A 13,627-nucleotide genomic window follows, 5' to 3' on the forward strand; every position below is an offset into this window, starting at 1 on the left:
ACCATCAGGCTTCTAACAGTACAATAAGGCCGACAGGTTTGTATCTGTATAGTAAAACCAACAGGTTTGTATCTGTATAGTAAAACCAACAGGCTTGTATCTGTATAGTAAAACCAACAGGTTTCTAACAGTACAATAAGGCCGACATGTTTGTATCTATATAGTAAAACCAACAGGTTTCTAATTGTATACTGAGGTGAACATTTTAACTGTACATTATGGTGTGACATAACACCCTGGTGGTCTTGTGTACTGAGTGGTTTGGTATGACAGCCTGGTGGCCTTGTGTACTGAGTGGTTTGGTATGACATCCTGGTGGCCTTGTGTACTGAGTGGTTTGGTATGACAGCCTGATGGCCAGGATACTGAAAGGTGTGACATGACAGTCTGGTGGCCTTGTGTACTGAGTGGTTTGGTATGACAGCCTGGTGGCCAGGATACTGAAAGGTGTGACATGATAGCCTGGTTGCCTTGTGTACTGAGTGGTTTGGTATGACAGCATGGTGGCCAGGATACTGAAAGGTGTGAAGTGACAGCCTGGTGGCCTGGTGTACTAAGTGGTGTGACATGACAATCTGGTGGCCTAGGGGATTGAATTGCATGACAAGACTGGTGTGTTCTGACGGCGGCTCGGTGAACAACGGAAGTGAATGATGTGGCATTACGGCCGGAAGCCTAGAGTCCTGAAAGGTATGACGTGATAGCTTGGCCCTGCTTACTGAAAAATTAGTTAGAGTTAACCAGTGGTTAGTGAAAAAGTCAAAATGGTGCATCTGACCTGTCTCAACAAAACTACAACGGTGAAATGATAAAGAATGTTTTCAAGTTTTCTTTTTAAATAACGTTTGTAAATTATCACTAACAACTGGTTATTACTTAACAGCGTTTGAGCAGTGTGACATTATGGTGACTGTCGTGGGCATTGAATCGTATTATATGTTGTCTTGGATACAGAAACTAATTAATGTTTGCACCCCATTCATAGATCATGGCTGAAGATCTATTCAGGTGCATCACAGGAAAGTATTCTCATTATAACAATAATATCCATACACAACCTTTATGTAATATTCTAACATTGTATGTGTTATAAAGACATTGAATGTAATACAGTTCATCAACATGTATTTCTAACAACAGTTAGGTATATACCAATATACTGGTGTCTATTATATACAACAGTTAGGCATATACATATGTAGTGGTATGTATCATAGACAACAGTTAGGTATATACCGGTGTAGTGGTATGTATCATACACAACAGTTAGGCTTATACCGATGTAGTGGTATGTAACAAACACAACAGTAAGGTATATACATATCTAGTGGTATGTATCATACACAACAGTTAGGTATGTACATGTGTAGTGGTATGTATCATACATAACACTTAGGCATATACATGTGTAGTGGTATGTATCATACACAACAGTTAGGAATATATCTGTGTAGTGGTATGTATCATACACAACAGTTAGGTATATACCTCGTAGTCGTATGTATCATACACAACAGTTAGGTATATACATGTGTAGTGGTATGTATCATACACAACAGTTAGGTATATACATGTGTAGTAGTATGTATCATACACAACAGTTAGGTATATACCTCGTAGTGGTATGTATCATACACAACAGTTAGGTATATACATGTGTAGTGGTATGTATCATACACAACATTTAGGTATGTACATGTGTAGTAGTATGTATCATACACAACAGTTAGGTATATACCTCGTAGTGGTATGTATGATACACAACAGTTAGATATATACCTCGTAGTGGTATGTATCATACACAACAGTTAGGTATATACATGTTTAGTTGTATGTATCATACACAACAGTTAGGCATATACCTGTGTAGTGGTATGTATCATACACAACAGGTAGGTATATATCTGTGTAGTGGTATGTATCATACACAACAGTTAGGTATGTACATGTGTAGTGGTATGTATCACACACAACTGTTAGGTATATACATGTATAGTGTTATGTATCATACAAAACAGTTAGGCATATACCTGTGTAGTGGTATGTATCACACACAACTGTTAGGTATATACATGTATAGTGTTATGTATCATACAAAACAGTTAGGCATATACCTGTGTAGTGGTATGTATCATACACAACAGTTAGGCATATACCTGTGTAGTGTTATGTATCATACACAACAGTTAGGCAAAGACATGTGTAGTGGTATGTACCATACACAACAGTTAGGCATATACATGTGTAGTGTCAGGTAATGCAGTCACATGAGGTATTGATCATTGAAGAGGTATTGAACAGAGAAGAGGTATTTATCAGAGGAGGGGTATTGATAAGTGGAGAGGTATTGAACAGAGGAGAGGTATTTATCAGTGGAGGGGTATTGATCATTTGAGAGGTATTGATCAGTGGTGAGGTATTGATCAGTGGAGATATATTGATCATTGGTGAGGTATTGATCAGTGGTGATCAGTGGAGAGGTTTTGATCAGTGGTGATCAGTGGTGAGGTATTGATCAGTGGTGAGGTATTGATCAGCGGAGATATATTGATCATTGGTGAGGTATTGATCAGTGGTGATCAGTGGAGAGGTTTTGATCAGTGGTGATCAGTGGAGAGGTATTGATCAGTGGTGATCAGTGGAGAGGTTTTGATCAGCGGTGATCAGTGGTGAGGTATTGATCAGCGGTGATCAGTGGTGAGGTATTGATCAGTGGTGAGATAGTATTGGAGGTATTGATATTGATCATTGTGGTGAGGGATCAGTGGTGATATATTGATCATTGGTCAATGGTGAGGTATTGAGAGGTATTGATCAGTGGAGAGATATTGATAGTGGTGAGTATTGATCAGTGGAGAGGTATTGATCAGTGGTGATCAGTGGAGAGGTTTTGATCAGCGGTGATCAGTGGTGAGGTATTGATCAGTGGTGAGGTATTGATCAGTGGAGAGGTATTGATCAGTGATGATCAGTGGTGAGGTATTGATCAGTGGTGAGGTATTGATCAGTGGAGAGGCATTGATCAGTGAAGAGGTATTGATCAGTGGAGAGGTATTGATCAGTGGAGAGGTATTGATCAGTGGAGAGATATTGATCAGTGGAGAGATATTGATCAGTGGAGAGGTATTGATCAGTGGAGAGATATTGATCAGTGGAGAGGTATTGATCAGTGGTGAGGTATTGATCAGCGGAGAGATATTGATCAGTGGAGAGATATTGATCAGTGGAGAGGTATTGATCAGTGGTGATCAGTGGAGAGGTATTGATCAGTGGTGAGGTATTGATCAGTGGAGAGGTATTGATCAGCGGAGATATATTGATCAGTGGTGAGGTATTGATCAGTGGTGATCAGTGGAGAGGCATTGATCAGTGGAGAGGTATTGATCAGTGGTGATGTATTGTAGAGGCATAGAGAGGACTAGAGTGATTGATCAGTGGTGATCAGTGGAGAGGTATTGATCAGTGGAGAGATCAGTGGTGATCAGTGGAGTATTGATCAGTGGTGATCAGTGGAGAGGTTTTGATCAGTGGTGATCAGTGGAGAGGTATTGATCAGTGGTGATCAGTGGAGAGGTTTTGATCAGCGGTGATCAGTGGTGAGGTATTGATCAGTGGTGAGGTATTGATCAGTGGAGAGATATTGATCAGTGGAGAGGTATTGATCAGTGGTGAGGTATTGATCAGTTGAGAGGTATTGATCAGTGGAGAGATATTGATAAGTGGTGAGGTATTGATCAGTGGAGAGGTATTGATCAGTGGTGATCAGTGGAGAGGTATTGATCAGTGGAGATGTATTGATCAGTGGTGAGGTATTGATCAGTGGAGAGGTATTGATCAGTGGAGAGGTATTGATCAGTGGTGAGGTATTGATCAGTGGAGAGGTATTGATCAGTGGAGAGGTATTGATCAGTGGTGAGGTATTGATCAGTGGAGAGGTATTGATCAGTGGTGATCAGTGGAGAGGTATTGATCAGTGGTGATCAGTGGAGAGGTATTGATCAGTGGTGATCAGTGGAGAGGTATTGATCAGTGGTGATCAGTGGAGAGGTATTGATCAGTGGAGAAGTATTGATCAGTGGTGAGGTATTGATCAGTGGAGAGGTATTGATCAGTGGTGAGGTATTGATCAGTGGAGAGGTATTGATCAGTGGTGAGGTATTGATCAATGGAGAGGTATTGATCAGTGGATCAGTGGAGAGGTATTGATAAGATGCTATGTATCAGACACACTAGTTTAGTTGTAATATACGAATTAATATATCAATTTATTTTTACCTCCAGATTATAAAATAGAAAACAAGAGTACAATAATATAGATACATCATGTATAACTACTCACCATAGTGATCAACTTGTAGCTTGGTACCGTGTCCAGATTTGTGTTAATATTCCAGCTGAGGAACTGGACAATAAGGATGAGCACACCATCAATAATTAGGCCTGTTTATACAAGCCCGACGCTAATCATATGGTTTACATTAGTCCTCAAGTAGGCGAGAGACGCCATCCTATACAGCGACTGTGAAAACTTTCAGAGAAATCGGATAGTATGAATCAGTCACAAAGTTCATAATGATTCAAGAAATATGACACGCCATTTTTCTTGTGGAAATCTGTCAAGCAGTATGTATAGTTGTGTTAGAGAACACCTATGTACATGAAAGCCGCGTGCGGATACTGGGAACCCCCTGCTCCACGCCAGCGCCTTTACTTCTGCTGCTGCAGTATGCCATGCTGGCTTCAGCTGCGGAATCACTGGCGAATTGTCCTCATCCTCTTTACGTTCACAGATTACAGTGGATTTTAATGAAAGGAGAGCACAAATTTAGGTACCTGTAGATTGGTGAAAGACATAGAAACGCACGTGTGTCAAGTACATTTTGTTTGTAAATGATGTAGTAAGCGTCAAGTCGAAATCGATATATGATGAACACACTGTGTCTATTAATAGTCGTGTGGTCGAGCTGCTGCCTGTCAGTCATTGCCTGTAATAAAGCATTGTTGTTTGACACTCGCTTGGATACATTATCATTGATGTTATCGGTGATCAGATAGTGGTCAGCTCTACCCCAGGCAGTCCCAACGGGAAACTGTAATGTAACAGCTTCATTACTCTACAAGTATTTCTAGTGAGTTTGGGTGACTTATCCAATAGTGGACCAAACCATGGATCTCTTGGAAGGTTAGCTTGACGTTGTCGTAACAGATTTAGTTAAAGACGACAACGTTACGTACACGTACAGAACCATGGTAGATTCACGCACAGCAGTCAAATAATGACGTGTAAAAAACAGAACGTGATCTAGGAAGCTAATGACTCATAACGTATAGGCTACAATACATTCCATTACGTTACAGTGTACACGTTTAAGACAGGTTATGACTAAGTAACCAAGGTTACGATTACCCGCGACAGGCGAGGGTTACATTGTACACGTTTAAGACAGGTTATGACTAAGTAACCAAGGTTACGATTATCCGCGACAGGCGAGGGTTACATTGTACACGTTTAAGACAGGTTATGACTAAGTAACCAAGGTTACGATTATCCGCGACAGGCGAGGGTTACATTGTACACGTTTAAGACAGGTTATGACTAAGTAACCAAGGTTACGATTATATGAGGTAGACGAGGGTTACATTGTACACGTTTAAGACAAGTTATGACTAAGTAACCAAGGTTACGATTATATGAGGTAGACGAGGGTTACATTGTACACGTTTAAGACAAGTTATGACTAAGTAACCAAGGTTACGATTATATGAGGTAGACGAGGGTTACGTTGTACACGTTTAGGACAGATTATGACTTAGTAACCCGGGTTACGATTATATGTGTCCAGTGAAGGGTTACTGTGTGCACAGCTAAGTTAGTCAGGTTACGATCCGAGGATCTATAGATTGCTATTATGTGACAGAGGTTTGAGACTCAGGTTACCATCCGAGGATCTATAGATCGTTATTATGTGACAAAGGTACTTGACCCGGGTCACGATTCGACGATCCATGGAAAGATAGCAAATATGTGACAAAGGTTGATATATCGTCAGATAGGAATTCTGCGACAGAAGCTGTGTTGTGCTATGTACAGTTGGTAATGTATGGAGCTACTCCAGGGTTCTGTGAATGTAATTTGCATTGTCAACTATTGTAATGAACAGATCCGCCTCATACTTGACACTCGACAAGGCTACTACATATTTACTACCGTAGGTAATAGGAGACGAGAAACAAGGATAAATACCAGTAACGTACGACCGTGCTTCCCTCAGCACGCGTGTTTCATAAGATACATGTCTGAGATAGGGAGGCTGGAAGGGATCTCTCTCTCCAACATACGGCAGGCAATGTACTATTTACAAGCCCGGTGTCATGAATGAAAACTGACATATATAAATATATATATATAGACCTTGGTTCGCCGAACTCCCTCGAACATCATCGAATGTGAGTTTATATCCAGGTAACACCGTCCTAGATCGAGTCTATAATATTAGGGATTGTCCCATGTGTATCCCCTAAATTAGGATTATAGACAGAACGGTAGTAGTTTTAGAATGTACTACGTGGAATTACAAATATATCGTTATAACCTACACTTTGATAAACAAGCTTAGAACAACGTTAGGATTAAGTGATAATTTCAGATCTACAATTATCTTATAAAAGAGATATTCATCTGACTATAAAGTACCGGTCCAATTTCATACCCTTATTTTTTTCATACCTTATACATTATGATCTTGGAATGCTTGAGACGATACCAAGTGTAACACTGAATTCTTATCTCGACTTAACAATTAGACGTATCCCTAAATGAGATCAACGGCTCAAGTCTCTCACACTATCTGATATGACGTTTTCCACGTTAAGAGTTGTTAAGCCTTGAACTGTCTCGGTGTTGTGTTTACGGTAATCATAAATGACAGAGTTTTACAGACAAATATATTACGTAGTATGGTACGGAAGTCTACAAAGCTCTGACATACGTTTATATTTATGTATTGAACGTAATATGCTATACAAGTTCGCAATATGACGTTTGCATACAAAGTTCTGTCATTTATATCGGATATATATGCATATCACAAAGTCTAATACTAATATATACATTCCCTCGTCACGCGGATATCTATTATAACTTCATTTAAACTGAAATTTTCATTTATTCCCCGGAGTGCAATCAATCAAGCGGAACAGCCATTTTGAAAGGAAGTCGTCACTTGTTTCTATGCCAACAATAATGTCTTCATGTTTTTGCTCTATGGTACCGCTCTGGTTAGCTGTGGCAATGCCGTACAAATGTAAATACATGTAACTTTTTCCGAGTGTTCGTCTTATTCCACTACTTGTGTATAAGTGCAAAGTTTTATGTTATAACTGTTTTGTAAAGTTCCTTGGAATGTAAACGGGCTGTTAGTCACGCGGAAAATTTTGAATGTCGAATTTGTTTTAAAGAATCTAATCATATTTGGTATGGTGTGTTTGGCGCAATAATTAGGGTATTCAGTAAACGTATGGTTACTAGTAATTGTTCAGGGGAAATGGAAAGCCTAGAATAAAGAAAAAAAAAAGCTGGTGACTGCTAGACTTAGCGACATTGTCACTGCCCTAATAATGCTCTCTCAACACGTCCGGTGCTCTTCACCATCGGCCCCTTCACGTCCCGGCTGTAGGAGATTGTTTTTTGTTTGTGTTTTTAATCAATGAGATAATATGGTTGTAAGAACACTAATCAGCCTGTAGATAACTGAAGATAGTGTAGTTTATTCTACATTTTTACACACATTTAAAAATGCTGACGTCATCATGGTACATGTATGAACGATGACGTCATCATCGCCGATAAAAGCCGAAGAATAGAAAGCAGGATACAAAAAAAAATATCCGATTTTCTTCCTGCGATCCCACTGCGGCTAACGTTTACAGCGTTTAATGTCTACCAGATGTGACATTGTCTTTGCCTTACAAAACTCATTGTTCTGGAGAGGATGTTATAACATGTGCCTATTTTTTTATTGCCGAAAACTCAAATCGCATTGACAGCTTTTAAGTACTACTGCAACAGTTGAAGTTAAATAAGAAATGGATAAAAAAATCACTACTCTATACATCAGTTATAACTTATCAAGACTTAACAACGTCTCTTTGTTTAAAATCAACAAAATGTGGACCGAAGAACAATTCCAAACAGAATAATACTACATGTATATCCAGGCAGGTTAAGAGTTCTGTTTTATTATCAGTGTGAATTTTAGTCTAGAGAACAATACGATGCTTGCCTGCATAGCCATGTCATTTACACAACCATAAATGCTTAAATGATGACATGTGTGAAAGGGTATGGCCTCGATAAATACATAATATGATTTTCCCCTTGAATGGTTATCAACTTGGTTTACCTTAGTTTTTTCTGAATGTAGGTTAAGCTGCCTCCTCGTTCATATCACAGTCATATAATTGCATGTACATTCATATCAGTGTCTCTACATTCAGACAATATCCCTATAGCTGTCACTACATTCCAATCATATCCCTATAGCTGTCTCTACATTCAGACAATATCCCTATAGCTGTCTCTACACTCAGATCATAGCCCTATATCTGTCTCTACATTCAGACCATATCCCTATTTCTGTCTCTACATTCAGATCATAGCCCTATATCTGTCTCTACATTCAGATCATAGCCTTATAGCTGTCTCTACATTCAGATCATATCCCTATAGCTGTCTCTACATTCAGACAATATCCCTATATCTGTCTCTACATTCAGATCATAGCCTTATAGCTGTCTCTACACTCAGATCATAACCCTATATCTGTCTCTACATTCAGATCATAGCCCTATATCTGTCTCTACATTCAGATCATATCCCTATATCTGTCTCTACATTCAGATCATAGCCTTATAGCTGTCTCTACACTCAGATCATAGCCTTATAGCTGTCTCTACATTCAGATCATATCCCTATAGCTGTCTCTACATTCGGATCATAGCCCTATATCTGTCTCTATATTCAGATCATAGCCCTATATCTGTCTCTACATTCAGATCATAGCCCTATATCTGTCTCTACATTCAGACAATATCCCTATAGCTGTCTCTACACTCAGATCATAGCCCTATATCTGTCTCTACATTCAGATCATATCCCTATTTCTGTCTCTACATTCAGATCATAGCCCTATATCTGTCTCTACATTCAGATCATAGCCTTATAGCTGTCTCTACATTCAGATCATATCCCTATAGCTGTCTCTACATTCAGATCATATCCCTATATCTGTCTCTACATTCAGATCATAGCCTTATAGCTGTCTCTACACTCAGATCATAGCCCTATAGCTGTCTCTACATTCAGATCATATCCCTATATCTGTCTCTACATTCAGATCATAGCCTTATAGCTGTCTCTACACTCAGATCATAGCCCTATATCTGTCTCTACATTCAGATCATAGCCCTATATCTGTCTCTACATTCAGATCATAGCCTTATAGCTGTCTCTACATTCAGATCATAGCCTTATATCTGTCTCTACATTCAAATCATAGCCCAACAGCTGTCTCTACTTTCAGATCATATTGCTCCAGCTGTCTCTACATTCAGATCATGGCCCTATATCTGTCTCTATATTCAGATCATAGCCCTATAGCTGTCTCTACGTTCAGATCATAGCCCTATATCTGTCTCTACATTCAGATCATAGCCTTATAGCTGTCTCTACATTCAGATCATATCCCTATAGCTGTCTTTACATTCAGATCATAGCCCTATAGATGTCTCTACATTCAGATCAAAGCCCTATAGCTGTCTCTACATTCCAATCATGGCCCTATAGTTGTCACTACATTCAGATCATATCCCTATAGCTGTCTCTACACTCAGATCATAGCCCTATATCTGTCTCTACAGTCAGATCATAGCCCTATATCTGTCTCTACTTTCAGATCATAGCCCTATAGCTGTCTGTACATTCAGATCATAGCCCTATATCTGTCTCTACTTTCAGATCATAGCCCTATATCTGTCTCTACTTTCAGATCATAGCCCTATAGCTGTCTGTACATTCAGATCATAGCCCTATATCTGTCTCTAATTTCAGATCATAGCCCTATATCTGTTTCTACACTCAGATCATAGCCCTATAGCTGTCTCTACATTCAGATCATAGCCCTATAGCTGTCTCTACATTCAGATCATGGTACCATAGCTGTCTCTACATTCAGATCATAGCCTTATAGCTGTCTCTACACTCAGATCATAGCCTTATAGCTGTCTCTACATTCATATCATAGCCCTATATCTGTCTCTATATTCAGTTCATAGCCCTATATCTGTCTCTACATTCAGATCATAACCCTATATCTGTCTCTACATTCAGACAATATCCCTATAGCTGTCTCTACACTCAGATCATAGCCCTATATCTGTCTCTACATTCAGATCATATCCCTATATCTGTCTCTACATTCAGATCATAGCCCTATATCTGTCTCTACATTCAGATCATAGCCCTATATCTGTCTCTACATTCAGATCATAGCCCTATAGCTGTCTCTACATTCAGATCATATCCCTATAGCTGTCTCTACATTCAGATCATATCCCTATATCTGTCTCTACATTCAGATCATAGCCCTATATCTGTCTCTACATTCAGATCATAGCCCTATATCTGTCTCTACATTCAGATCATATCCCTATATCTGTCTCTACATTCAGATCATAGCCCTATATCTGTCTCTACATTCAGATCATAGCCCTATATCTGTCTCTACATTCAGATCATAGCCTTATAGCTGTCTCTACATTCAGATCATATCCCTATAGCTGTCTCTACATTCAGATCATATCCCTATATCTGTCTCTACATTCAGATCATAGCCTTATAGCTGTCTCTACACTCAGATCGTAGCACTATATCTGTCTCTACATTCAGATCATAGCCTTATAGCTGTCTCTACACTCAGATCATAGCCCTATATCTGTCTCTACATTCAGATCATAGCCCTATATCTGTCTCTACATTCAAATCATAGCCTTATAGCTGTCTCTACATTCAGATCATAGCCTTATATCTGTCTCTACATTCAAATCATAGCCCTACAGCTGTCTCTACTTTCAGATCATATTGCTCCAGCTGTCTCTACATTCAGATCATGGCCCTATATCTGTCTCTACATTCAGATAATAGCCCTATATCTGTCTCTACATTCAGATCATAGCCCTATATCTGTCTCTACTTTCAGATCATAGCCCTATAGCTGTCTGTACATTCAGATCATAGCCCTATATCTGTCTCTACTTTCAGATCATAGCCCTATATCTGTCTCTACACTCACATCATAGCCCTATAGCTGTCTCTACATTCAGATCATAGCCCTATAGCTGTCTCTACATTCAGTTCATGGTACCATAGCTGTCTCTACATTCAGATCATGTTGCTCTAGCTGTCTCTACATTCAGAGTATAGATCCTATATCTGTCTCTACTTTCAGATCATAGCCTTATATCTGTCTCTACACTCAGATCATAGCCCTATATCTGTCTCTACATTCAGATCATAGTCCTATAGCTATCTCTATATTCAGATCATAGATTCTATATTTGTCTCTACATTCAGATCATGTTGCTCTAGCTGTCTCTACATTCAGATCATGTTGTTCTAGCTGTCTCTACATTCAGAGTATAGATCCTATATCTGTCTCTACTTTCAGATCATAGCCTTATATCTGTCTCTACACTCAGATCATAGCCCTATATCTGTCTCTACATTCAGATCATAGCCCTATAGCTGTCTCTACATTCAGATCATGGTACCATAGCTGTCTCTACATTCAGATCATGTTGCTCTAGCTGTCTCTATATTCAGATTATAGATCCTATATCTGTCTCTACTTTCAGATCATAGCCCTATACCTGTCTCTACACTCACATCATAGCCCTATAGCTGTCTCTACATTCAGATCATAGCCCTATAGCTGTCTCTACATTCAGTTCATGGTACCATAGCTGTCTCTACATTCAGATCATGTTGCTCTAGCTGTCTCTACATTCAGAGTATAGATCCTATATCTGTCTCTACTTTCAGATCATAGCCTTATATCTGTCTCTACACTCAGATCATAGCCCTATATCTGTCTCTACATTCAGATCATAGCCCTATAGCTGTCTCTACATTCAGATCATGGTACCATAGCTGTCTCTACATTCAGATCATGTTGCTCTAGCTGTCTCTATATTCAGATTATAGATCCTATATCTGTCTCTACTTTCAGATCATAGCCCTATAACTGTCTCTACATTCAGATCATAGTCCTATAGCTGTCTCTACATTCAGATCATGGTACTATAGTTGTCTCTACATTCAGATCATAGCCCTGTAGCTGTCTCTACATTCAGATCATGGTACTATAGCTGTCTGTACATTCAGATCATGTTGCTCTAGCTGTCTCTACATTCAGAGTATAGATCCTATATCTGTCTCTACTTTCAGATCATAGCCCTATATCTGTCTCTACACTCAGATCATAGCCCTATATCTGTCTCTACATTCAGATCATAGCCCTATAGCTGTCTCTACATTCAGATCATGGTACCATAGCTGTCTCTACATTCAGATCATGTTGCTCTAGCTGTCTCTATATTCAGATTATAGATCCTATATCTGTCTCTACTTTCAGATCATAGCCCTATAACTGTCTCTACATTCAGATCATAGTCCTATAGCTATCTCCATATTCAGATCATAGATCCTATATTTGTCTCTACATTCAGATCATGGTACTATAGTTGTCTCTACATTCAGATCATAGCCCTGTAGCTGTCTCTACATTCAGATCATGGTATTATAGCTGTCAGTACATTCAGATCATAGCCCTGTAGCTGTCTCTACTTTCAGATCATGGTATTATAGCTGTCTGTACATTCAGATCCATATTTATTGAAAACTTAATACAGGTATATAGCAGTATTTATGTAATGTCGTCTCCAGAGTTGTCGTGAATATCCTTTGAAAAGTTACGGAATTGGTTTTTTTCAAATATATTTTCAAAGCAGCTGAGAATTCGTTTAGTAAATGAACAGTTTCTAAAGTCCAGTCCGCTTCTTGATTTCTCCAGGCTGAATAAATGTCCTCGTGTCCTTTCATCTTGTCTTATTGGTCCCTGTGGTACCGTTGTATCTTAGCTTCCCTCAACAATTTAAAAACTTCAATTATGTCTCCCTTAATTACGTCTAGAATGACGACGGCGGTTTAAGACGACGCAAACTTTCCTGGTTTGAGAAATCTTTTGATCCTGGCAGCAATTTAGCAGCCCGCCATTGAACATTTTCTCAAAGCCCTTTTGGTATGGTTTCCATTGCATGCATTGTATGCTAAATCGGGTCGACTTACATAGTTAAGCTTTATACAGTCGATAGAATGATTTGTGATGTAAAAATGTGTATGTTTCTTCCGATGGCTTCAGGAATTCTAATGGAGGCTTGTAAATGATTTCTAAAACTGAATTTATTGTCGACAATTATTCCAATGTCTTTCTTTTCAATTTTGTCAGACAGCGTTGCAGTCGTTCTCAAACTGTCATTTCTAAACAGACATCTATTTTAACTTTCCCTCTGT

The 13,627-nt window shown here is 39.1% G+C and overlaps 1 protein-coding gene across 4 annotated transcripts in view; it reads right to left on the reverse strand.

Moving 5' to 3' along the window:
* Positions 1-4,825, reverse strand: part of LOC132551893 (calmodulin-A-like) — a 28,257-nt gene extending 23,432 nt beyond the window's left edge. For 3 of the 4 annotated variants that reach the window (XR_009554305.1, XR_009554304.1, XM_060216038.1), the window contains exon 1: positions 4,340-4,821. Coding sequence is in view for 2 of the 4 variants with exons in the window: in XM_060216038.1 (XP_060072021.1) it covers positions 4,340-4,342 (3 nt within the window). In the remaining 2 variants the exon portion in view is untranslated. Of the gene's footprint in view, positions 1-4,339 lie in introns of all 4 variants that reach the window. The other variant, XM_060216039.1, reaches the window with a different exon arrangement.
* Between the last annotated feature and the right edge of the window lie 8,802 nt (positions 4,826-13,627).

This window comes from Ylistrum balloti, unplaced genomic scaffold (genome assembly GCF_031769215.1).
Source record: "Ylistrum balloti isolate Yb309-2 unplaced genomic scaffold, AGI_CSIRO_Ybal_v1 Utg370226, whole genome shotgun sequence".
Taxonomy (NCBI): Eukaryota; Metazoa; Mollusca; class Bivalvia; order Pectinida; family Pectinidae; genus Ylistrum; species Ylistrum balloti.